This window comes from Cololabis saira, chromosome 15 (genome assembly GCF_033807715.1).
Source record: "Cololabis saira isolate AMF1-May2022 chromosome 15, fColSai1.1, whole genome shotgun sequence".
Lineage (NCBI taxonomy): Eukaryota > Metazoa > Chordata > Actinopteri > Beloniformes > Belonidae > Cololabis > Cololabis saira.
Window position 1 is genome coordinate 30,510,589 of NC_084601.1, and position 26,241 is coordinate 30,536,829.

Here is a 26,241-nt window from a genome sequence, read left to right on the forward strand (position 1 = left end):
AAAAAACTTAAAAAAAACAATACATTTGAACGGGATTCTTTGGTGGGTTCAGAAGAGCATCGAAAGCAAGATTTTGAACATCTGTCAGGATTTGTTACGTATGGAACTTTTAGATAACAGTAATCGTTAAAAGGGCAAGTTGCAATACATTTAAAACAGATATATAATCTTATTTGTTTTGTGCTTTAATCAATATAAACTACCGCCCAAATGGCAACACGGGGAGAGGGGGAGCCAGCAGTTCGTCACGTGATTAAACGTCACTATCTTTGAGTCGATTTACAAATCATCCGGACTATACTCATTTAATATTTACTACTAATACAACGAGGTGTGACCATCCTGATGGCTTTTAGATCTGTGTTTTATGAAAATATGCTGATCATATGACATGTTTTTCTGCGGTGGTCTTGAACAGAAGCTGTTGTCCGGCCGGCAGGAGCTCAGTGCTGGGTGGACCTTCATTTTTTCATGACTTCATGACGTGACTGCTATCAAACCATTGAGAAGGTAAGATTTAAACGATTTAGCATCCAAAAATGTTGTTGTTATACTGTTAAAAACAGATATAACTTGGTTGTTGACAAACTAGCCTTGATGACATAATGGTTTGAATTTTTATAAAAGCACTAGATGTTCTTGAAGCTCTTGTTCCCCATAAAAAGTAACATTTTACTCTTTATTTCCCTTTTTGTATATCTAGTCATTTTACATTAGGTTTACAGTCTTTAGAGAACTGACATGACTGACAGAGAAGGCAGCTGGATTTAAAAAAAAGAAATATGAGTCTTTTAGTTATTGAAATTCATATTAATTAATTCATTATTTAATCCATAATTATTATTTATAAAAATGTATTCAATATTCTGCTGCTTGCTGAATGGTTAGTTTGTTTTACGTCTTTCTAAATGAGCCCTTGGTTAAAGCAGAGAAGCAGAAATGAGCAGGTGGATGATGTTCACACAGCTACGGAGGAGGGATACGGGTTCTGAGGATCATGATGGATCAAAGTCACTCCTGCCCAGACTTGCAAACTCTACGTCACAAAGAAAAGACAAACAAAATGTGTTTGGTCTGTGAGATGGACTGATAACATTATCAGCACCTGTCAACTACTGATAACCAAAAAGGACGCAAGGTGCCTCATTGATTTCGTTGCAGCTCGTGTTTCTACACCAAACAAGGAAACTTTAGAGCACATGATGACAAAAACTCTTCAAAATGTATTTTTAATTAAATGGACCAAAAAAAAGTACTGAGGAAACTTTATAGAAACTACTAGGGACTAAAGATTACACCAATTCTATTGACATCAGGCAGATCTGAGGGCCCCCAACAATAACTATCAGTGGTCCTGCGTGGGACAGTTTAGATGTTTGTGATGAGCAGAAAAGGTCAAAGGTGAATTGAGATTCAGGACTCACATCGGCTCTGAACAGAGCACCGTATGTTCTTTGTATCACACAAATATGGCTCAGATAATCTCCACATTATTCTGGCAGCTGATTCAAGTTTATATTAGGACGAGTCGATGAAAGAAGAAACACATCTGTACACCGAGCAGAGGAAATCAGCTGGTATTTCTGAACAAGAGGACTTTTTCTCAGGCAGCGGGTTGTTGTTGTACATTACGACACTTTGGTAGCAAAAGAAATGAGGAAGCCACTTGATACGATGCAGACGTACTGCTCAAGTTTATTTTTAGCCATGTAAACATTCTATATTATTTTAGCTAATTAATTACTTCAATTATTAATTAAGAAACAATAGCGGACAGTAACTTGGGTCTGCTTGAGGATTTGCGGCTTTTCTCGGTTTTCCATGATCATACATAAAGATGCTAAGATATAAATGTAAACTGTGCAAAATTAGCAGATAAAGAACATTTTTATAGTGAAATATATCAGTTTCAGAATCTGATTAGTCCACATAAAACTGTTTTATCAAAAAACTGAGATGAACTGATGATAATCGGTTAGTAAGTATGCCACTTCCTCTCTTCAGGGGTGCCTCACGGCCTGTTGCTGGAGCCCCTTTTCTTTACGATACAAACCACTTTTGTAGGTGCTTAAACACATGTTGTTCCCATCAGATGAACCCTGCGGTCTGAGTCTGGATCTCACAGTGTTGTAATTCACGTGTTATTACCTTGAAAACGTTGTGTTTGCGCTCAGTTTTATACTGAGGACTGACAGGTGGCTTAAAGACATTTTCTTCCCACTGCGGCTTCATTAGGGATGGGCGGTATGGACTAAAAAAATGTATCACGATAATTTCTGGTATTTATCCCGATAACGATAAAAATTACGATAAAAAAAATACCAATTCAACTCCATCTTTGTAACTATAAATCTATCTCGCTCTCAGATCCGCCATGTTTGTTACACAGAAACGTTTTTTTCCGGAATTTATCTGTTTCTTTCTTTCTTTCTTTCTTTCTTTCTTTCTTTCTTTCTTTCTTTCTTTCTTTCTTTTTTTCTTTCTTTCTTTCTTTCTTTCTTTCTTTCTTTCTTTCTTTCTTTCTTTCTTTCTTTCTTTCTTTCTTTCTTTCTTTCTTTCTTTTAGGCTCATTTCCTTTCTTTCTTTCTTTCTTTCTTTCTTTCTTTCTTTCTTTCTTTCTTTCTTTCTTTCTTTCTTTCTTTCTTTCTTTCTTTCAGGCTCTCTTTCTTTCTTTCTTTCTTTCTTTTAGGCTGATTTCCTTTCTTTCTTTCTTTCTTTCTTACTTTCTTTCTTTTAGGCTCATTTCCTTTCTTTCTTTCTTTCTTTCTTTCTTTCAGGCTCTCTTTCTTTCTTTTAGGCTCATTTTTTTCTTTCTTTCTTTCTTTCTTTCTTTCTTTCTTTCTTTCTTTCTTTCTTTCTTTCTTTCTTTCTTTCTTTCTTTCTTTCTTTTAGGCTCAATTCCTTCCTTCCTTCCTTCCTTCCTTTCTTCCTTCTTTTTTCCCTTCCTTCCTTCTTTCCTACTGCTCTCTCCTTCCTTCTTCCCTTCCTCTTTTCTCCCTTCCTTCCTTCCTTCCTTCCTTCCTTCCTTCCTTCCTTCCTTCCTTCCTTCCTTCCTTCCTTCCTTCCTTCCTTCCTTCCTTCCTTCCTTCACGTACGTTGTGCGTCGATTTAACGCAGAACCATAAATCACAAAAACGTCATCAACGGGAATTTATCATTTTTACCGCGAGATGACAAATTGTTACCGTGGGGAATTTTTTTGACGGTTTATCGTGAACGGTAAAATATCGCCCATTCCTAGGCTTCATACAAAGCTGATGTGTGACGTAAAACTGAAACGAGTAGATTGACAGAACTCACAGATCGGTCGGATTATGTAAAACTCAGCTGTTTGGGCAGCATCGGGCTTCATATCCAGATTGGTGATTGGTGAAATCTTATTCCCCCTTTTACCCTCCTGTCAGCACAGACCGTGGTCATCCTTCATCTGGACTGGCAGGACTCCCTGTATGCAGGGTGAAACCCCAGCTGATGGTCCAGAACCCGGCAGAGGAGTTACAAACCGGTCTACTACTCATTGACCTCTAACTATCCTTCAGTCACTCAGTCAGGCTTCTGGTCCTCCCACGTTCCTCTTACAAACATCGTGATGGCTCTTCAGGACAGTTTCAGTTCTCCAGTCCCCTTGTGAACAGTGAAACCATTCACTTTGTGAGAAAAAACGATTTCTTGTGACTATGGGAGGGGGAAATATATCGATATGGAAATATATTGCGATATATATCGTATTGTGAGCTGAATATCATGCATCGTATCGTGAGATGAGTGTAGCGCTGCCGCCCTAGTTGTGACACGGGTCTGCGTCTGATTGGTTGCCGGCCCTTCGAGCACAACCAGATTCAGTTTCTTTCCTGGAAATCAAACTTAAATGCAGAGGAATAACGGAGAAAAGGAGTCAGGATGGCTGGCCAATGACATTTTTTGCTTTTGAAATATTAATATTCGAAGACAAAACATATTGAAATGTGAAACCCAGCTGAGATTTTACAGGAAGTGTTAACCTGGAGTCAGGATCAGAGGTTTTTATTATGATTTTAGAAGTTCATACAGGGAAACTGGTTGCAGCTCGAGTGGTTTATTCTGTCACCGTACAACGTCAAAGTCAAGACAAATAAATAAATGTTTGTACATATTTTAACCCACATTGGATCGCAGTGATAATCCTCAAGTGTAAAGGGTTGCCGAGGCAACAACGATGCCCCATCAGCAGATGGAGGCGACTTTGAACCTTCCTGTAAAGATAAAGATAAAGATAAAGATATCCTTTATTTTCTCCCTCAGTGGGGAAACTTATTTTGTTGTCAGCAGTACACGTGTCATATGTACATATATATGTACATACAGTACATATGTCCTGTAGAGGACATAGGCGTCATATGAGCGTCCAGTTCATCGGCCTGGTGGTAATGTCTCAGGTTTTTGTACTTGTCTCCTGTCGTTTTTGCAGCATGTGAGTGTTCATGTGCATTATTCCTGCAGACTCTTGCACGGCATGGCCCACTGACGTCCCTTCGTTGACCGAACACTCTCGGCTGACCGCCATGCCGCTGCGAAATGGCTACTCCATCAACTCGGGCCCGTTGGACGAGCCTGAGGTCAGCGAGCCTCTCATCGAGCCACTCAACGAGCCGGATTCAGGTGGGTTTCCTGTGTGACATGACTGTTTCACGTCTTCTTTTTCTGCTTTAAATCTGCAAACATGGAGGTGAAAAACTGCACATCTGACTCTGATTCCATCAGTGTTGGGTTTGTTGCTTTGCCACATTGTGCAGGATGTCTCTGCTTCCCTGATAATTAAAAAACAGCTGAAGCCGCCCCCCCCTTTTGTTCCTCTTCACGAAAAGATTACTGGTTACGTAAAACCTTAACGAGCCCTCTGGCCTTCAGGTGGCTGCATGTCCTCTTTTCTTCACACGCCACTGAGTTATACTGTGGGTACGGAGAGTATTCAGACCCCTTTAAATGTTTCCCTCTTTGTTTCGTTGCAGCCATTTTCTAAAATCAAAAAAGTTCATTTTATTTCTCATTAATGTGCACTCAGAACCCCATCTGGACAGAAAAGAACAGAAATGTAGAAATTTTTGTAAATTTATTAAAAAAGAAAAACTGAAAGATCACATGGTCAGAAGTATTCACACCCTTTTGAGCGATTACAGCCAGGAGTCTTCCTGGGAATGATGCAGCGGGTTCTTCACACCTGGATTTGGGGATCCTCTCCAGTTGTGGCAGGTCGGAGGGTGAATGTTGGTGGAAGGTCATTTTCAAATCTCCCCAGAGATGCTTAATTGAAACACAAAAAAACCTGTGATCAAGTGAAAGTTTGCTTGTTTTTTGTTGTTGTACTCGTTTGCATGTTTCTTGGGGTTTTCTAGCTCCTCCTCAAAAACAAGCATGTTTTATCCTTCCGTGCGACTTTGATCGGTTATAATAAATCCCAGATTTACACAATTCAATTCAATTCAATTCAATTCAATTTTATTGATGTAGCGTCTATTACAACAGAAGTTGTCTCCAGGATCTTTCCAGAGACCAGAACATGACCCCTGGGTAATTATTACAGAAGAGTAGTTGGCTATAATACCTTGAAAATATGCCTCTTGGTTTTGTAAAAGCTGTGCTTCATCTCCGTGGCGACGGCTCCGTCTCCAGCCTCCACCCCAAACATCAGCACCACAGCTGGCCCGGCATCTGCAGACGTGCAGCTGCTTGTAGTTGTTTGTGGTGTTTGATGCATCGTTGGAGCGTTAAACAGCCGTCTGGGCTGCAGCTCTACACACCGAGACCTGACGAGGAGCTGACTGAGGTTTAGAGGAGCTGACTGAGGTTTAGAGGAGCTGACTGAGGTTTAGAGGAGCTGACGGAGGTGGAGAGGAGCTGACTGAGGTTTAGAGGAGCTGACGGAGGTTTAGAGGAGCTGACGGAGGTTTAGAGGAGCTGACGGAGGTTTAGAGGAGCTGACGGAGGTTTAGAGGAGCTGACGGAGGTTTAGAGGAGCTGACGGAGGTTTAGAGGAGCTGACGGAGGTTTAGAGGAGCTGACGGAGGTTTAAAGGAGCTGACGGAGGTTTAGAGGAGCTGACGGAGGTTTAGAGGAGCTGACGGAGGTTTAGAGGAGCTGACGGAGGTTTAGAGGAGCTGACTGAGGTGGAAAGGTTGCAGCTTCTCTCCTTCGTGTCGGATCAGCAGGAAAGAATGTGGAGCAGCAAATGATGGGTTCAGTCACGCTGCAGCCATCATGACTACTCAGCATTGTTATTCCTCTTCTGCACCGATGGCAGCTCTTGGGTTTGTTTAGACATGGTCGTCACGCGATGCAGAGAGCTTCAAGGCTGGAGGCGCATGAGACAATGTCTGTAGAAGGAAGTGAATATTGATCTTTGGGTGATGTCATGTGATCTTTATCCCATTGATTTTAAAATTTTATTGCTGACTTTTAAGGGCCTAAATAACCAAGCCCCTAGTTATTTTAAAGAACTTTTAACCCCCTACCTGCCAGGGCCTGCCTCAGATCAGCAAGTAGTGGACTGCTGATCATTCCCAGGGCTAGGGATGGACTAAAAAATGTATCACGATAATTTCTGGCATTTATCCCGATAACGATAAAAATGACGATAAAAAAAAAAAAACAATTCAACATCTTTTTAACAATAAATCTATCTCGCTCTCAGATTCGCCATGTTTGTTACACAAAAACATCAACAGGAATTTATCCTTTTTTCTTTCTTTCTTTTTGGCTCATTTCTTTCTTTCTTTCTTTCTTTCTTTCTTTCTTTCTTTCTTTCTTTCTTTCTTTCTTTCTTTCTTTCTTTCTTTCTTTCTTTCTTTCTTTCTTTCTTTCTTTCTTTCTTTCTTTCTTTCTTTCTTTCTTTCTTTCTTTCTTTCTTTCTTTCTTGGCTCATTTTCTTCCTTCCTTCTTTTTTCCCTTCCTTCCTTCTTTCCTCCTCTCTCCTTCCTTCTTTCCTCCTGCTCTCTCCTTCCTTCCTTCCTTCCTTCCTTCCTTCCTTCCTTCCTTCCTTCCTTCACGTACGTTGTGCGTGGATTTAACGCAGAATCATAAATCAGTTTTACACAAAAACGTCATCAACGGGAATTTATCGTTTTTACCGTGAGATGACAAATTCTTACCGTGGGGAATTTTTTTGACGGTTTATCGTGAACGGTAAAATATCACCCATTCCTACCCAGGGCCCATTGATGATAAACTTAGCTGGAAATCACATATAAATAGTGTAAAATCAAAAATGTCTAAAACCCTAGCAATATTAAATAAAACAAATATTTTTTTCTGTCAAAGAGCACAGTTTTTGATGTATAACTCACTCATAGTTCCATACATGACTTATTGTGTGGAGATATGGGGTAACACCTATAAAACAAATACAAACCCTATTTTCCTGTTACAGAAAAGAGCATTAAGGATAATTATTAGATCTGACTATTATAAACCAACAAATAATCTTTTTATTAAATATAATACTTTAAAATTCCATGATATAGTAGAGCAGAAAACTGTTTTATTTGCCTTTAAAGCCCAGCAGAAACTGCTTCCAAACTACATTCAGGACCTGTTCCAGATAAAAGAAACGCGCTATGACCTGAGGGGGAAACTCATGTTTGAGACGACGACAGCAAGAACTAATATTAAAAAGAGATGTACATCAGTTAAGGCTAGAAAAAATTTGGAATAGTTGTAATAACAACCTAAAAATGTGTCGCTCTATCGTCAAGTTTAAGGAAATGTTTAAAGAAAATACTGTAAATAAATATAAAACCCTATAATTATAAAGTATACTATAAAAAACATTCTAGAATGTGAAACGTCAATTTTATATTTTGTCTTACTTATTTTTGTCTTCTTTATTGTTTGTTTCCACGGAGTAAAGCTAATGTCTCATAAGAAAAAAGGGTAGGCACTATAAGCTACGGCTTCAGCCTACACCTTTACGGCAAAAAAAATGTTTTTTTTTGTTTTTTTTTTACCTTTTCATCTTGTTCTGCAAAAAAAAAAAAAAAAAAGGTGTGTACAAGCCGAAATAAAGATTCATAACATAACATAACACATATAAATAAAGTTTATTATTATTTCAGAGAATCAAACGTCCAACCTTTTGTGCCAACAGCTCATCCTCAGTGCTGCTCGGCTCGTCTCAACCTCGCCATCCTCATGTTCTTCGGCTTCTCCGTGGTCTACGGTCTCCGCGTCAACCTCAGCGTCGCCATGGTAGCCATGGTGAACGGCACGGACCCCGACCCGACGGAGAACACCTCTGTCGTCCACGCCTGTCCGTTGCCGCCGGCGGCACAAAACGCCAGTGAGGCCTTCCAGCAGCCGGACGGGGTAATTTCTCCCTTCAGATGGGAAACCTTTCTTTGTTTGGGTTTTGTTTTGGCCCGTGTGTGTTGATGCTTGACTTGTAGACAAGACCACCTAAACTGAGAGCAGGACAGACCAAGATCAAGACCAAAACTAGTTCTACTTGTTAAAACCGAGGAGGTTGCAGTGAAATTTGAATATTGGGCTTTATACTGTAGCGTAGAGCAGGACCAGAGAGTATCAACCCCGAGACCAGAAACAAACCTAGTTATTTCCTGATCCTGCGTGATTGTAGAACATCAGCTCCATCCTGGTTCAGCTAGTTTCCATATGAGCTTGTATTCAACTGCAGCACAATAACACAGAGAAGTGGATGATGATGTTGAACTCACTATAAATGTTTTCATCCATCAGCTGAGATCAGATATGTGTGGCGACTGCACTACCGCTATTTCTACACTATTGGAGGATTGACTCCAGTGCTTTTAAGGATTGACACGACGACTAACTAGTCCCAAAGTCCTCTAGCAGAATAACCAGCTCCAACACCCCCCTCCACCTCCAGATCCTGTAGTTCTGAGGCAACAAATTATTCCTCTGGCTGGGATGAACCCCCCATTGCCTTTTGCTGCTATTAAGAAGCTGCCGATACAAAAGGTAAACGTTACAAAAAATATGATGGTGCCTGATAAAAGACTGGCATCAACTTTGTAACAGCTGACATTGAACATAAAAACAATAAACATCTCTCTTGTCTTTAAATAATTTAAACAATAATAACAATTTAACAATATTTGTTCCTCCCTGAGTTGAACACCCTTTCAGAAAGGGGACTTGTAACAGATCCTGTAGTTCTGAGGCAACAAATTCTTCCTCTGGCTGCTTTTTGCTGTAATAGCTGACATTGAACATAAAAACAATAAACATCTCTCTTGTCTTTAAATAATTTTAACAATAACAATTTTAAAAATATTTATGTGCAATATGTGTCAGGTGATGAGAAAGGTAGATGTTTCTCCAAATGTAATCCACAATCATTAACAAAATATAACAAACATGACAACATGATAGTTGACCATGACAGGACTACAACAACCTAGAACATAGGCCTAGTCCTTTTTTTATGCAGCCATCTTTAAAAAAAAAAAAAAAAAAAAAAAATTTAAATCGTCGTCATTTGGAAATGAGATCGCGTTCAAGCATGAATCGAGATCGCGATTTTTTAACGATTAATCGTGCAGCCCTAGATTACACCGTATATCAGCATCACTGAAATGGACCTGATGCTTAATAAATCACAACTATATGCAAATATTATTCATATATTTATTCAAACAAGGCTGTTATAAACATAAAACTGTAATTAAATACAGACACATGCAGATGCACCAAAACATTAAATCAAATGCAAAATACAAATAGTTTACAAAACTGTACATTAACAAGAGGAAGAACTGCTGATCACCAGATTCTGTCACCTTGGTGTGAAACGGCATCTCAGTTATCCGAGTCTTAGGCTGAGACAAGACCAAGACTGGTTTCGAGAACTCCAAGTGTAGTTGATGCCTCCGGACTCTGACCTTTGACCTTTCCCCCCAGATCCCTCAGTACCACTGGGACTCGGAGATTCAGGGCTGGCTGCTGGGGGCCTTCTTCTTCGGCTACCTGTGCACCCAGATCCCCGGGGGCTACCTGGCCGATCACTACGGGGGCAGCGTGTTCCTGGGGCTGGGGGTGCTGGGCACGGCGGTCCTCACCCTCCTCACGCCGCTGGCGGCAAGCTTGGGCCCGTACTGGCTGTTCGGGCTGCGGGCGCTGGAGGGCTTCGGAGAGGTACGAGGGAGCAGTTACTAGGGGTGTAACAATATATCGTGCCACGATACAAAAACGTCACGTGTCGTGGAGGTGACAAACTGTAGCGCGATATTGGGTTATTAATATTAATATATTGTGTTTACTAGTAACACGCATCCTATTGGTGCAGCGGGATCACGTGACGACCGCGCCTCGACCCGCGGACCAAAATCTTACTACGCTCAGAAGAAATTAGTACCGTTTTGCGGTCCCGATCACGGGACTCTTGCAGGGTTTTGAGCTCCGAACTTTTACTTATAAGGTGAGCATGAATCAATCTTTATTATGATGTAAAGATTGTGTCGTCCCCAAAGGTGGGAGCAGGATGAAACGATAACGGGGTTCACCTTACGGCCTAAGGCTGAGAGCATGTGCCCGCTGGCGGGGGGTACTGCACCGCGGCGAAATGGAGTGTTGGAGAAGTCCGAAGGGTTCACGACGGCGCCACGACGGCGTCACGACGGCGTCACGACGGCGTCACGACGGCGTCACGACGGCGTCACGACGGCGTCACGACGGCGTCACGGCAGCGGCGTGTGCTCTGCGTTGGTGTAGCACAGAACCATAATCCAGCCTTAAACAGTTATAAAGCATTACAAACTGTAACAATTGGCGCTTTTGCATTAGTCTCACTTCTCCCCGGTTCTACCCGCTATGGCCCCATTTTGCGCTTTCGCACTAGGGCTGAGACGGGTAAAGCCGCTCCAAGTCGATACTTTTTTCTGTAACCATTTCAGCCAGGTTCTTTGCGGGCTGAGAAGGGACTATTTCTGACGTCACCACCCTCCTCGCCTCTGATTGGTCGGGGGGCGGGGCCGTCAGACGTTTGAATCAGGAAGCGGGAGTCAGAGCGAGGCGACTCGCGGCTCGCAGCGATTTTATTATAAAGCACAAAACGTCTGTTTGGTGATCCAACTCTGAGGTGCAGATGTTCATAAACCTGGTGGCTGAGGAGAAAAAATTTAAAAAGGGATGCAGACGGGCTGTTTTACTCTCAGCCGCTCCCGGCTCCAGCTGATTTCTGATCAGCGGCGACATGAACAAAGTGGTTGCGCAATCGAGTACGTCACAGCAGCTTCACCCAAACCTGCCCGCTTCTCCCCTGGCAATGCGAAAACACACGGGTGGAACCGTGCCGTACCGCGCCGAGCGGAGCCGGGCTGAACCGATACTAGTGCAAAAGTGGCAAATAGGGCAAACGCATAGCATTGTTTTGTATTTTGTGTCTTTCAAATAAGAGACAATTTTTTCCAGTCATATGTTCCTCATTCAAAGTTGTTAAAAAAAATACTGCTAAAATATCGTATCATATCGTTATCGTGACCTCAATATCGTGTATCGTACCGTATCGTGAAATGAGTGTATCGTTACACCCCTAGCAGTTACTCTCTGATGTTTTAATGAAGTCGGCCGTTACTGAAACCGGAGGTTTTTTTTCCAGGGCGTGACGTTCCCGGCCATGATGGCGATGTGGGCGCGCTGGGCTCCTCCTCTGGAGCGCTCGCGTCTGATGACCCTGTCGGGGTCCGGCGCCAGCTTCGGCGCCTTCGCGGCGCTGCCGCTCACCGGCCTGATCTGCGGGACGCTGGGATGGCCCGCCGTCTTCTACCTCTGCGGTGAGCCAGGGCAGGCCACGCCCCCTTAAACCCCACCCACAAACCAAGCTGGCACCGGCGCCACGTTCTCATCATTGCTGTGGTCTTTCAGGGGGCGGCGGGTGCCTCTGGGCCGTCGTCTGGTTCCTGTGCGTCGCCGACGACCCTCGCACTCATCGTCGAATCAGCAGAGAGGAAAGGGATTACATCATCAGATCCATCGGCGCTCAGGTAAACAGCCTTCAGACTTTCACAGTGAGTGCGTTTACATGGGAAGTTTAATTACTCTTTAATTCAGAATTAAAATTAAATTCGATTTAAAATGAGTAAAAATTACCATGTAAACACCTAATTCCGGATGAAAATGGCCATTCCGAATTAAACTTAATTCCGAAGTAAGTAGCTGGTTTATTCCAATTTTAAATCCGAATAGAATAATTCCACGATCATGTATACACTCATTCCGCTTTAAATTAATTCTGGTCTTTCTGCGCTGCTCGTTCCCTTGCCCGTCTGTCGCCATGACGCTTATATTCCACGCTGGGCTTGTTTTCCAAACAAAGTTTCAAGATGGCAGCACGCAGTAAACGGTGGTCAAGAGCAGAGACGATTTATTTAATAAATACCTTGGAGGACCAGGAAATAATTAAAAGAACAGATGGCAAGAAACATAAAAATTGTGAGCTTTTCAAAGTTGTAGCTGCTAAGTTTGTTTTTCTCCCAGTAGACGTAACTTCCGGTCCGCCCCCCTATCCAATCAGAACCTTCCCAACCGCCAGACCTTAAGCGGAATTGGATAAAACCGATCAAACGTGTTTTCCGTGTAAACCTCAATTCGGAATTACTATTTCCATTTAAACTCGAAGGAAAATAGTTTAATTCTGTATTATTTAATTCTGAATAATTCATTCCGAATTAAAAAACATCATGTAACCGTGGCCAGTTACATTAAAAAAAACATAAATAAAGTAAAATAAACAGGAATTCAGATGAGTTCAGTAATGTGGGAACAGAGCTGACTGGCTTCCTGCCTGCTGGTCGTCATGACGACATTTCGTTTCTGCCGACGGTGAGGTATTAGTCCTCGCTTCCCTTGTCAGACTTCCTGTTTCTGGTCCTCCTTTCTCCCCTCTAACTCTCTCTGCCCTCCAGATGTCATATTTCTGTTCAAGACACTTCTCGTTTTTCAAAATAAAAGCTCCCGGTGACTAATTTTTTAGGCAAGGCAAATTTATTTGTATAGCACAATTAGACACAAGGTAATTCAAAGTGGTTTACATCAACATTCAAAGCAGCAAGACACAATTAAACAGTAAATAACAAATAAAATGATAAGAAAAGGAGTAAAATAATAAAAAGCACAAGTTGTTAAAAAGTAAGGGCACTAGAGTACAACAACAGGTACATATCTAATTCTTAAAATGGCAAGAATTACGTTTCTATACGGTCAAAACGTACAAAGACCGGGTCAAATACAGTATTACAAAAGTAATCTGTGCCGATTCGTGCGTGAATCAGACCAATTTGACAATTCTACACACAATGCCTGCATTCAGGGCTTATCCATAACTTTGCACGGTTTTCAAAAGTCATAAATATTTAATTTAAGAGTACGCTTAAATAACAAATAAAATGATAAGAAAATAAGTAAAATAATAAAAAGCACGTTGTTAAAAGCAAGTTGTTAAAAAGTAAGGGCAGTAGAGTACAGCAGGTAAGTATTTAATTAAACAGTAGCCCTGATCTAAAGGAGCTGACAGTTGGAGCAGACCTCAGGTCTACAGGAAGTTTGTTCCACCGGTGAGGAGCAGAATAACTGAACGCTGCCTCACCTTGCTTGGTTCTGGTTCTTGGGAACCACAACAAACCAGATCCAGATGAACCTCGGGGGTCTGGGAGCTTCATAGGGAACTAACAGATCAAGCATGTATTTTGGTCCAAGACCATTCAGGTCTTTGTAGACCAGCAGTAAGATTTTAAACTCTATCCTTTGACTCACTGGAAGCCAGTGTAGTGATTTCATGACCGGTGTAATGTGGTCCAGTTTCCTGGTGTTTGTAAGGACTCTGGCGGCAGAGTTCTGGATCAGCTGCAGCTGCCTGGTGCTGGACTTGTAGTCCAGACCGCTTTTAAACACGGACGTCTGATTGGACGCTGAAAAACCCGGTGTTTAAGCGTTGAACGTGGTTCTGTGTGCTGTATTCAGCAGGGAGCGGGTCACGGCTGGTCCGTCCCGCTGCTGTCCATCATGATGTGTGTCCCGCTGTGGGCCATCATCGTCACCCAAATGTGCTCCAACTGGTCCTACTACACGCTGCTCACCTCGCTGCCCACCTACATGAACGACATCCTGCACTTCGACCTGCAGTCGGTGAGGCCTTGACTCGTCCCGGAGGTGGGGGGGGGGGCCCTCAGCCGTCGGCTCACATCACCAGTCCTCTAATCTTCTGTGCCTCAGAATGGTCTCCTGTCGTCTCTGCCGTACCTGGGCTGCCTGCCCGTCTCGCTGCTGTCGGGCGTCGCGGCCGACCACCTCATCAAGAGGAAGGTGTGCAGCGTCACCGCCGTGCGGAAGGTCTTCACGTTCTCAGGTGGGAAGCCCTCTCCCAGTACCGGTTTTCTTACTTTACACTTATTTAAACCGTGTAAGGATGTTGTGGAGGATGGAAGGAGGCTGCAGAGTCCAGATACTTCCTGTTTCAACGGCCGTCTCTCCGCAGGCCTGATGTTGCCCGCGGCGTTCCTCGTCGCCGTCAGCTACGCCGGCTGCGACCACCTCCTCACCGTCACATTCCTCACGCTCTCCACCTCCCTGGGGGGGACCAGCGCCCCCGGAGTCTACATCAACCAGATCGACATCGCTCCTCGGTGCGCTGCGACCTTTTTAACTTTAGACCCGAATCTGAAAGAGCTGAACTGATCTGAAGTTAAGAAATGATGTTTGAGAAGTCTGCAGTCAGAGAACAAAAACAAAAATACTTCTTCTTGTTCTTGTTCTTCTTCTTTTTTTTTATTCTTTTTTTTCCGTCTTATTATTATTATTATTATTATTATTATTATTATTATTATTATTATTATTATTATTATTATTATTATTATTATTACTATTTTTCTTATTATTTTTTATTCTTTATTATTATTATTTATTTAATTATTATTATTATGATTATTATTATTATTATTGTTATTATTATTATTCTTGTTCTTATTATTATTATTATTTTTCTTATTATTATAATTCTTTTTATTATTGTTATATTATTCTGATTATTATTTTTATTCTTATTATTGTTCTTATTCTTATTATTAGTTATTTTTATTCTTATTCTTCTTATTTTTCTTCTTCTTATAATTATTTTTCTTATTATTACTGTTATTATATTATTATGATTACTATTTTTCTTATTATTATTATTGTTCTTCTTATTCTTATTTGTTATTATTATTTTTATTCTTATAATTATTATTCTTATATTGTTATTATAATTATTTTTTCTTATTATTATTGTTCTTATTATTATTATTATTATTATTATTCTTGTTATTATTATTATTTTTCTTATTATTATAATTCTTTTTATTATTGTTATATTATTCTGATTATTATTTTTATTCTTATTATTGTTCTTATTCTTATTATTAGTTATTTTTATTCTTATTCTTATTTTTCTTCTTATAATTATTTTTCTTATTATTACTGTTATTGTATTATTATGATTACTATTTTTCTTATTATTATTATTGTTCTTATTCTTATTTGTTATTATTATTTTTATTCTTATAATTATTATTCTTATGATATTGTTATAATTATTTTTTCTTATTATTATTATTATTATTATTATTATTAGTTATTATTTTTATTCTTATTCTTTTTATTTTTATTATTTTTTTAACTGAACATCAAATAGCTTCTGAGAAATACCAGGTGTCATAAAGTTTTAAATCCAGCAAAGGATTGTGGGTAGAATAGAAGCTGAGTTTTGACCGACTGACGAGGTGCAGATGTGGAGGATGTGAGTACTGACTTTCCCTCTGTCTGTCCATCAGGTACGCCGGGTTCCTCCTGGGGATCACCAACACGTTCGGGACCATTCCAGGCGTCGTGGCGCCGATCGTAACGGGATACTTTACTGAAGATGTGAGTCTGAGAGGAAACGCTGGCTTTATTTACCTCTACAGTCTGAGGAAATTTCCTCTTGGTGTGGTTTAATTTAGTTAAGGCGCCTTTCAGGGCACTCAACATCGATTAAGATAATATAAGATAAGATAGTCCTTTATTGATCCCCAGAGGGGAAATTCGGGTGTTACAGCAGCTCAAAGTCAGATACATGTTCAGGACATCATGAACTCAGACTAGATGAATTAATTAATTAATAAATTATTATTATAAGTATGAAAAATTAAAAAATACAGTAAAAAGAAACTGAAACTGAACAAGTGTACCGTAAACTGAATGAATAAATGTACTATAAACATAATAAGTACAATATAATAAATAGTGTGTTAGGATTAAAAGAGAATAAAAAAGGATAAAAAAATCTGAAATAAAATCAGGAATAAGCAGTAGCCTAGGGTTAGAGTGAGTAGTTTGAACAGGCTTAAAATTAAAAACGTGCTCTCGGACCTTCATTTTCCAACAAAACAAGGAAAATCCGTCCTCTCTCTCTTGGGCTAGTGCTCCTTTTGCGTTTAACTCGCTCACATCATGACGGTTTTTGCTCCAGGAACCCAAACGCCACCGACGCTTTGGTCTCGTTATCGTTGCTCGTGTCGGTTGCTGTGGGATCGGCTTCAGTGTCTGTAAATGGAAAACCGCAACCAGCTCAGTATCAAGATGTATGCTGGGATTTTTCTCATGCATATGTTTCAGAGTTTGTTTTTTAAATCAACAATTTATAAGAAACCGAAAGAAATATTACAATGAAGGGCGTGATTTTAATGAGTGGTCGGCGCTTCAAATGAAAAACCTGCTCTCAGACCTTAATTTTCCAACAAAACGAGGAAAATCTGTCCTCTCTCTCAGGCTAGTTTCTTTTTAATAAAAGAAAATGGCACATCTGCTTGTCACCAAGTGGGGTGGATGATAGGACCCGGATGCAGGAGTTTCAAAAACAGTGATTTATTAACAAAAAGTGCTGCTGAGCAGGATCCACAAACCAGAATATGAACGTGACAAACTTGCCCAGAAACATGGAGGGATGAAACGGTACGGACCAGCAGGGAAAGAAGAGACCAGATATACACAGAAGGGTTGACGTGACACAGGTGCAAACAATCAGGGCAGATGGGAAGCAGAGAAGTAAAGACAGAACTGAAACACAAAGACACGGGTTTCAAAATAAAACAGGAACTGAAACCAAACCGTGACACTGCTGGATACGGTCCAACACAGAGGTCCAGAATGTTTTATAATTTATAAGAAAAAGAAAGAAATATTACAATGATGATGTTCAATGAGTGGTCGATGCTTGAAATGAAAAACCTGCTCTCTGACCTTCATTTTCCAACAAAACAAGGAAAATCTGTCCTCTCTCTCAGGATAATTTCTTTTTAATAAAAGAAAAATGCACATCTGATAGATACGGTCCAACACAGAGATCCAGAATGTGCTCTTTTTTGCTTTTAACTCGCTCACATCACAACAGTTTTTGCTCCAGGAACCCAAACGCCACACCGACGTGTGCTTAAGTAAAGATATTTAATTTCGTAATTTTCGTTCTCCTGGTCGGCAGCGCACTCTGGCGGGCTGGAGGAAGGTCTTCTGGGTCGCCGCTGGGATCAACATTGCAGGCGCCGTCGTGTACACGATATTTGGCAGCGCGAAGGTCCAGCCTTGGGCCATGACGGAGGAGGAGGCGGCAGAAGAGGAGAAAGATGGCAGCAGGTCCATCGTGGAGTAAAACATCATACAGAGAAGTACCACAAAGAAGAGAAAGAAAAGAAGACGTACGACGTCTTCAGGATGAAAGAAAAGGCCTTAAAGTTCAGTTCAGCCTCAGATGAACATGAAGAGGACACATATGTGATGTGATGATGTTCATCTCAGGTGATCTTACCTCGTCTTAAGAGTAATGACCAGTAGATGAACTGCCAAGTGTCTTTCCTTTTCACGTGACTTAATGCTGCTTCCACTATTCCTTAGAGAATCAATAAGTACTTTTATAGGTGAAAAAAGGTTAAATATTTACAATATAATCTGTGATTTGCACTTTTTTGATATCGAAGGTGTCTCAGGTGAGAAGAGAAATGGATCAATGTGCAATCTCCTGCTTTAGGGTTTTTAACTTTTCAGTTGGAACAAAAAGTACATTTGTTTTTTTTAATTTTTTTTTAGATTTAATGACCAGAGTTTCAGTGTCGTTGAGGGCCTGTAGCTCTTACAGGTGCTACGTTTCCTGACCACCTCCACATGCTGCCACGTCGGACCAAATGAAGCACTTATCACGAGTGTTAAAGCACCAGATGCCTTATTTTTGACCTCAGCACCACTAACGTAGCGTTTTAGCACTTTTAATGTTAATTCTTTCTGACTTTCTGGGGAGTGAATTTATATTTGTTGATTGTTTGTATGTTCACTTAACCATCGATATGTTTTATAATTTCCAACAACTATATAGGTTTTATAAAGTCGGGAAATCCCATCCCACCTGCCAGGTCAGGCGGTACATAAAAGTGAACTGTAGTCGCAAAGATGGGATGCTTCTGAATGAATGCAATAATTTATTAACCTTCTCTGTGCTTTGGAAATGCGAGAACTTTTACAAATACCTTATTTTACTCTAAAACCCTTTTTGTGCTCTGACTTTGACACCGGTGCACAATGTTCCTTAAATTATCCACTAGATGGCGCAGGAAAGTAAATGCAGCATCTCCTGGATTGTATAAATGCCAAGAAGTAATTGAAACTAATATTTGTAATTTTTTTTTTAAGTGGAGATTATGTTACTCCCTTGTATAAGAAACTCGGTTCAGTGTTTTTTTTATGGCAATGATGAAAACTAGGTTGATAAACTATGTGGAAAAATTAATACTGAACGTTTTTTTAAATAAAAAAAATGCCACTGTCACATTTATTTCATTTTAAGAAATCATTTTTTGTATAAAAAAAGGTTGTTGATTTTTTTATTTGTTTTACGAAAAAAGACAAACGGATACTTTAAACTAAAAAAAAAATAAAAGAAATGACTTTGTTTGACCTTTTGTTCATTTTTTTCTGCATGAAACTCGTTGTCCATTTTATCCCCCCCCCCCCCCCCCATCGTTTATTACCTGCTCCGGTAAAGGTAATAAACCAGCCTCCACGTGGAAATGACAGGTCAAATAAACGCGCAGATGATTTCTTGTGCGCACTGCCCACGTACACACTGCATTACGGTAGCTGCGGTGCGGCGGTATTTTCAAAATAAAAGCTAGTTTATTTTGAAAATACGTTATTTTAGCGTTATTTTACGGTTATTCAGAAGGATTATTATTTGAATACTATTAATAAAGGGTTAAATTAGTCCTTTGAAACTAGAAGTATCCCTTTAACATTAATATCGGAAAATGTTTGCAATTGAAAGAAGCTTTTATTTGAATTCCAACGCCAGAATTAATGAATGAATGACATAATCAATTGCCTTTTTATTAAATTACTTATTATATTTTTGCCTTGAGATAATAGACAGAGGAAGTTTGGCTTTTATTATTCAGAAAGTTGTCGAAACAGCGAGGATGAGTACAGTACTGGTGTTTTAGCAGTGGGGTGTTTCGTGGGTTTCAGTCACTGCCGAAACTTGCGTCAGATATTTGACGAATGACCCGGATGTAAATGAAATCCTGCTATGACGTAGCCGGTGTGGTGTAACAGTAAATATTGTATTTATACGCAATTTTGTTTTCATGTTCGACCTGGTTATTGAAAACCAAAACTCCTTATTTTTTAGCGTTAAATTATCCAGCATGATTAATTACCTGCAGTTTATGAGGATAAATCCCCAAATCAGATCAACTACAGTATTTGGTAATTAGCTAACGTGAGAAACCAGTCAAAATATGTACTTTTATATACTTTAGTTACGCACTAATTCAGATTTATGTACCATTTCATTGTGTTCAATAGAAGGTCTGTGTGAAATCCCTCTGTTAAATAATGTAATGATATAACTCATTACATGTGACATGATTTATGTTTGTTTTATATCCATTTACAAACTCTTTCAGAATAAAACTGTCTGTGAAAGAGCATCTTATACTCAAGGCTACACTCTTTCACACTGAGATATTGATTAGTATTAAAAGCAAAAGTTAATTTCAGGTATTTAATCTAACTCCTCTTCCTGTAATTTCTCCTTCAACCTAAATGTTTTAATTCATTTGACCCCCATTCATGCAAGAGAAAAAAAGGTGAAATCTGTAAATACCTATTACGTTTCATAGAAATATAGCACAAGTAGATAAATATTGTCACTGTTTTCGCGATACAATAGTGTTAATTAGTTTCAGAAAAAAAAATACATGAAAAAAATCAACTTGTAACCATTTGAAGGAGGAAAACCGCCACAATTGACACAATGTGCTGTGTTTATTATCTTTCAGCAGGTTTACAGATACAACTCAGGTATTGAAACAAGTAACATGAAACTTTAAAAGTTTTTCTTTTTTTTAACAATATCTTTATTGATTTTTTTATTCAAAAGGTTAAATATTTACAATATAATCTGTGATTTGCACTTTTTTGATATCGATGGTGTCTCAGGTGAGAAGAGAAATGGATCAGTGTGCAATCTCCCGCTTTATTGATTTTTTTATTCACACACAGGATATTATTATAAAGGAAATTTCACAACAACTTTTGACTTAACAGTCTTAACCCCCCCATCCCAACCCACATCCATTCTCTCTTTACATCTCTCTTGTTATAAGATCCAAAATTAGTACAAAATGACATACGACAATATTGTAAGTACAGTCCAATGGTACCTTTAGCAAATTAAAGATATACACAAACAAAACAAATAAACAAAAATTAAACTTTTGCTGTCGCCCTCCAAGATCCTTCCCCTTCCGAGTTTCATCACTACTTTGATATTTAGGTTTCCTACCCTGCATTTTCCTCCCGTAGAATCACCCCTATATCTCCTTTTTTAATTAATTGATTAAACGGTTTCCAAATGTCCTCATACATCCCAAGTTTGTTTTTTAATGTATAAGATATTCTCTCCATTGACATACATTGTGCCATAACTTTGATCCAAGCACCGATTGTAGCTGCATCCGTTTTCTTCCAGTTAAGAGCAATAATCCTTTTTGCCTGCAATACAGCAAAATCAATACATTTATGTTCTGCTGGATATAGATGCAGCAATAACAACATAGGGTTCAGTGGAATATTCATACAGGACAGGATAAGCATGGTTTTATTAATTACTTCCCTCCAGAATTTTTTTATTTTGTCACATTCCCAGACACAGTGTACAAAAGTTCCCTGAACCTCATTGCATTTGAAACAATTGTCAGGTATATTACTGTTATATTTATTTAATTTGACAGGAGTTATGTATGTCTGCATTAACGACTTATATTGGAGTAGCTTTAGATTTGTATTTGCTGTTTTTTTCTGAGATTTTTCACATATTATTTTCCAGTCATCTTCTGAAACATTCTCTTTTAAGACCGCCCTCCATGTCACAAGTTTAGTCAATGATGTTTCATTAGAGCCAGATGCAAGCCAGTTATATATGGATGAAATCAAGCCCTATTATTGCAATTCTTTGTGATAGTTTCTTCTAAGGGCGATAGTACAGGAATACCCACTGATTGGTTTTGCATAGAAGAAATGTAATTCCTCACTTGCAAATATTTAAAAAAAAAAATTCTTTGGGATGTCATACATTAGAGAAATTTCTTTGAAGAAGAAATTATTGTGTTTATTATCTTTCAACAAGTTTACAGATACAACTCAGGCATTGAAACAAGTAACATGACATTTTAAGAGTTGTTCTGGGATGGATTCAGAGTCAGAGGTGACGATAGGAATCCTGGGACAAAGAATAAAAGCCGTTACATGCATATGCATATGATAAACACCTCTCGTTGCGAACACTCAGGATGTGGAACGACCGTAGACGATGGGCTGGACACCCGCTGGGGGGGCTTTTAAACGTGTGATCCAGGGCATTTACAAGTGTACAGGACAGGAGCAGCAGCCAACAGGAGCCTGACGACCGGTTTCAAATGTGCTTTATTTGCATTAAATGACGCCAGCTCTGGCTGCATCTGCATACGGTGTGCTGACATTGCAATTCAGACTGAGTTTGACTGCCTGCGTGCACATGAATGCCAATGACGTAGGCTTTTCTGAATGCTGGCAGCGTTTCCAATCTGGCCCTTGTTTTTCTCACCACCCACTCAGGCAGCCATTCGCAGTGATTTAAAACTAAATGAGACGATTCTGACGATCTGATGCTGATGCTCACTAAAGTGTGGTTTGAACTCAAATCTGTTTTTTAAAATAATCCTACATTTAGTACACGTCCTCTCTGATACATAAAATATGACCTTTTTTCTATGTCTCTGCTGTACAAGGCCTCAGGTGGATACTTAACGTTCCTCAAACTAGTTACTCTGCTTTTGAATCAACTACAACAGTCTACTCACATATTCAATATTTGAGTTAAAACACAAGTAAGAGAAATAAATCATCTAGCCAGAAAGCTTGTTGTTATCAACACTTTTCACTGGATATCCCAGCAAAACGTTATTCCTTCCTCCTTTCCTCTTTATGACTCATGTTCTCCGAGCTAAACGCCGCCAGCCATATTATTCACTCAGTTCGTCGTGATCGTGACTGAGGGAATTTGACCAAATCCTTTGTCTGATAAAAAAAAACCAGCAGAGCTGGTAATAAGTTGAATCAACAGCAGTACTTAGACAGAAGCTTGTGTTTGTTGTAACCAAAGAAAAAGACAAGATGACTAGACAGACTTGAAGAATTTGGAGGTCATTTAGAGCTACTTAGGAGCAGTGAATAAAGACACGATAAGGCCTCTGAGAGGTCATGACATTAGCAGACGTGTTTTCTTTCTACTCCCTTCTCTTAAAGGATTATCTTATCTTATCTTACTCGACCTACATCTGGTAAAATTATCTTTAACTGGACCACAACGCCCTCCTTTCACCCCCGCTGGCTTTAGGCTTCCACCTGAGGTGAGAAGTTTAGTCTTCTAGGAGGACTTTCTCTGAGGAAGGTCTCTGGTCCTGGAGAGGAACCAGCTGAGGTGTTTCTGGTTTGGACGCCGTTGAGCGCCTCCCTCAGAGAGATTATCTGTCCCTGCTGGCCTGGAAACACCTTGGTCCTGGTCCCACGACCCAAACTCACAAGTTAATGGATGAAAATAACGTACTTACTGATCACTTACTAGTCATCTATCTATCTATCTATCTATCTATCTATCTATCTATCTATCTATCTATCTATCTATCTATCTATCTATCTATCTATCTATCTATCTATCTATCTATCTATCTATCTATCTATCTATCTATCTATCTATCTATCTATCTATCTATCTATCTATCTATCTATCTATCTATCTATCTATCTATCTATCTATCTATCCATCTATCCATCCATCCGTAGACAGTCTCCTGTTGCCATGACGACCAGCAGCCGATGACTCATCAGTGATGCTGATGCTGATGGTCGACTTGTTGAGTCAGATCCTCTCGCTCTGCATCCCGTCGTTTATGAAGAATCAAAGACATGATTACTGTTTCCTGCTCACAAATGACTGAAAAATGATAAAGTTGCACCTGAAAGCAGGAAAGGGCTCCAGCCAGCTGAAAAACTCATTCTCTGTTGACATCGGCACATATGATGGTGATTCCTGCTTCTGTTTGATATTTAGGTGCTAATTTTGCCTCTTTTATGTGCTCTAAATTAAATTCTTGGTGCATTTAAAGTCATGCAAAGGTTTGGTTCTTCTTCGTAATTGTAGTTTTTTGGTCTCAAACCAATAAAAACCATCTTGTCACAGTTGGTCAAAGCGTTTAAATGAATAGCAACATGGAACTTACTTAATTATATTATTACTTACTTAAAAAAAAAAATCAATGCTAAGTACTGTAGCTGCTCCACAGGATTCACCAGAGTAAGTCGCAGCCAGGAGTCGTTAACTATCAGCATTTGATGAATTGATCATCGATCCATCAATCAGCAGGAGTGCAAAACTCTTCTGAGGCAGAAGTTTCAGTAATTTGTCATTCTGGGACAAATAGATGTGTTTTAACACAATGCCAGCTGGGAAAACATTAAAACCAATAAACAATGGTCTCAGAGAAGTAACTGTTGCCGTACATCCACCTGAAAGGGGAATAAAATGCATCCCAGTGGTTTTACCCTGAGATTAGAGAATAATCAGAGAAGCTCAAAAGCAAAAAAACAAGAGCTGCATCTCAGACTCTGCAGTGTCTGAGATAACTGGCGGTTTGATCTAAATACCCAGCACCATGTTTGGAGAAAACAGCAGAAACACCTCGTACGTAAGGCCAGGCACGGTAGCGGAGGGGTGATGATCCGGGCCTGTTCTGCAGTCACAGGACCGGGGCTCCTTGCAGGTATTAAATCAAGCATGAACTTTGTGTATCAAAGTGTTTTAGAGGCAAATGTGAGGACAGCTACACAAGTAGCCTCACGCAACAGAAAGATGAAGCACAAATCTTCATCAGAATCCCTGAAAAACATAAGAGAATCAAGGTTTTTCAATGACCCAATCAAAGTCCAGGCCTGATCCTGATGGACATGCTGTGGCGAGATGAAGAAATGACGAAGAATGGGTCGAAATTCCTCCAAAACCATGCAAGAGTCTGATAAAGTCTTACAGGAAACATCTGCTCCGAGATTATTCCCTTTGGTTTGATTCTTGTTAAATAAATACTGGCTTGGTGTTGTTTGTCTGCGGTTGTACTTTTATTACACATTTATACACCTAAACAAAACAAACCACAGCAAAGGGCATAAACGTTTGCACACGACTGTGTTTTATTTTGCAAACTACAAAGCACGAAGCGCTCTTTACTGCTCTCAAGCAGAAGCAGCATCTCCAAACCTTGTCACTTTTTAACGTTGTCATGGTAACTCATTATGTTAAAATGTGACGGAAATAGCAGCAGAAATCCCTGCAGAGTAGCATCCAAAAACATTAACTTGTAAATGAGCCAAAAGGTACAAAGAGACATTTATTAGCAGGACTTTGAGCAGCACCAAGATAACTGCAGGGCTCCATCTGTGAAGTTAATTATTATCGTTGCCGCTGTTTTCATCAACGTTGTTGGAGAGTTATTGGATTCTTGAAAATCATGTCGTCATATGAAACATGCCCACACAGCTCCGGGTCTGAAAGGCTGAAGCACACAAACGGTCCTGAGCCGTCAGATAGTGCAAGTCATGTAATTCACAAGCATTTCTAAAAAAGAAAACTCTTATGGTCCATTATCTGCAGCATGAGAGCAAAGGTTGTGAGATGTTGATAAAGGGGGTTGAACATGGGAGTATGGGCTGCCAGTCTGTTGGGAAAGCAGGTCAAGTTCTTGTGTCCCTGCGTCACCCACACAGGGCCCTGCCCTGTCGCTCTGCTCCACCCGTCGTGTGTTGGAAGTCTCACTTTGGTGCCAGTTTCTTTTCTTTTCTGCCTCAGAGGAATCAGACAAATGTGCTTTCCTCCTGTTCGAAGGAACAACTGGATTCATTTGTGTAAATGAATTAAATCAGGAAGATCCTGTTTATTTGCACCACATTAATGTTTTAGCTTTGAGTTTGGAGGTTAGTTTGGACCATAGATTGAATAAATCTACGTCAAATCCTACGTCACTTTTTGTAAAGATTCATATCCGGCACTTTTTAATCCTCATATTGTACATTCCTGTTTATCCCTGTTATACATTTTACTTTATTCTATATCTCAGTTTATCTCCATATACATTTGTTTGCTTTTATATTTTTATTTTTTATCTTTATTTTTATTCTTACTGTATTGCACCAATCACCACAACAAATTCCTTGTGTGTGTTGACAAACTTGGCAATAAACCCCCTTTCTGATTTCTGATTTCTGATTTCTGATAAAAAGAACTGGACAATACCCCCTGTGATGTCACCCACAGTTTTCCCAGGAGTCATTTTGGAGCTTCTTTACCCGACCAATGGAAGGTGCCATTTTGACAGGATACGCCTCCATCCTCCAGATAGACAATGTGAAGAAGATCTTTCCAACTGCAGAGATCGTGGGATCGTCCAGGACACATTCTATAAATTGCAGTTCTATGCTGATGACTCACGAGCCATATTGATGTCGTCAAACTGACCGACCAATCGTAGCGACTTACGGGCAGTGACATGCTTCCCTCCCCGCCTCCTTGTTTTTGTGTGTAGCGGTAGCGCACAGAGAGCAATGGCTGTAAATACTTTTCCAAATAAAAAGATGTTCTGGTAAAAATTC

At 39.9% G+C, this 26,241-nt stretch overlaps 1 protein-coding gene across 4 annotated transcripts; it reads left to right on the forward strand.

Moving 5' to 3' along the window:
* Nucleotides 1-379: 379 nt before the first annotated feature.
* si:ch1073-513e17.1 (sialin) lies at nt 380-26,241 on the forward strand. 4 transcript variants are annotated; one of them, XM_061741297.1, is made up of 11 exons: nt 380-510; nt 4,480-4,638; nt 8,120-8,337; nt 9,913-10,146; nt 11,609-11,783; nt 11,875-12,017; nt 13,969-14,133; nt 14,221-14,353; nt 14,483-14,630; nt 15,813-15,903; nt 25,907-26,241. In XM_061741297.1, exons 2-11 carry the CDS (start codon nt 4,542-4,544, stop codon nt 26,090-26,092), a joined length of 1,590 nt encoding a protein of 529 aa, XP_061597281.1. In that variant the 5' UTR covers nt 380-510; nt 4,480-4,541; the 3' UTR covers nt 26,093-26,241. The 4 variants fall into 4 exon arrangements, with proteins under 4 accessions (XP_061597281.1, XP_061597283.1, XP_061597284.1 ...); XM_061741299.1 differs by having other exon boundaries at nt 11,875-11,993; XM_061741300.1 differs by lacking the exon at nt 25,907-26,241 and adding an exon at nt 23,386-23,805.

Bases quoted from the DNA above. Each gene is read 5' to 3' on its own strand.
- si:ch1073-513e17.1 (XM_061741297.1), top strand. From the start codon at position 4,542: ATGCCGCTGCGAAATGGCTACTCCATCAACTCGGGCCCGTTGGACGAG. The intron at 14,354-14,482 runs GTGGGAAGCCCT...GTCTCTCCGCAG, and splicing joins GAAGGTCTTCACGTTCTCAG to GCCTGATGTTGCCCGCGGCG. The intron at 15,904-25,906 runs GTGAGTCTGAGA...TGTCACCCACAG, and splicing joins CGGGATACTTTACTGAAGAT to TTTTCCCAGGAGTCATTTTG.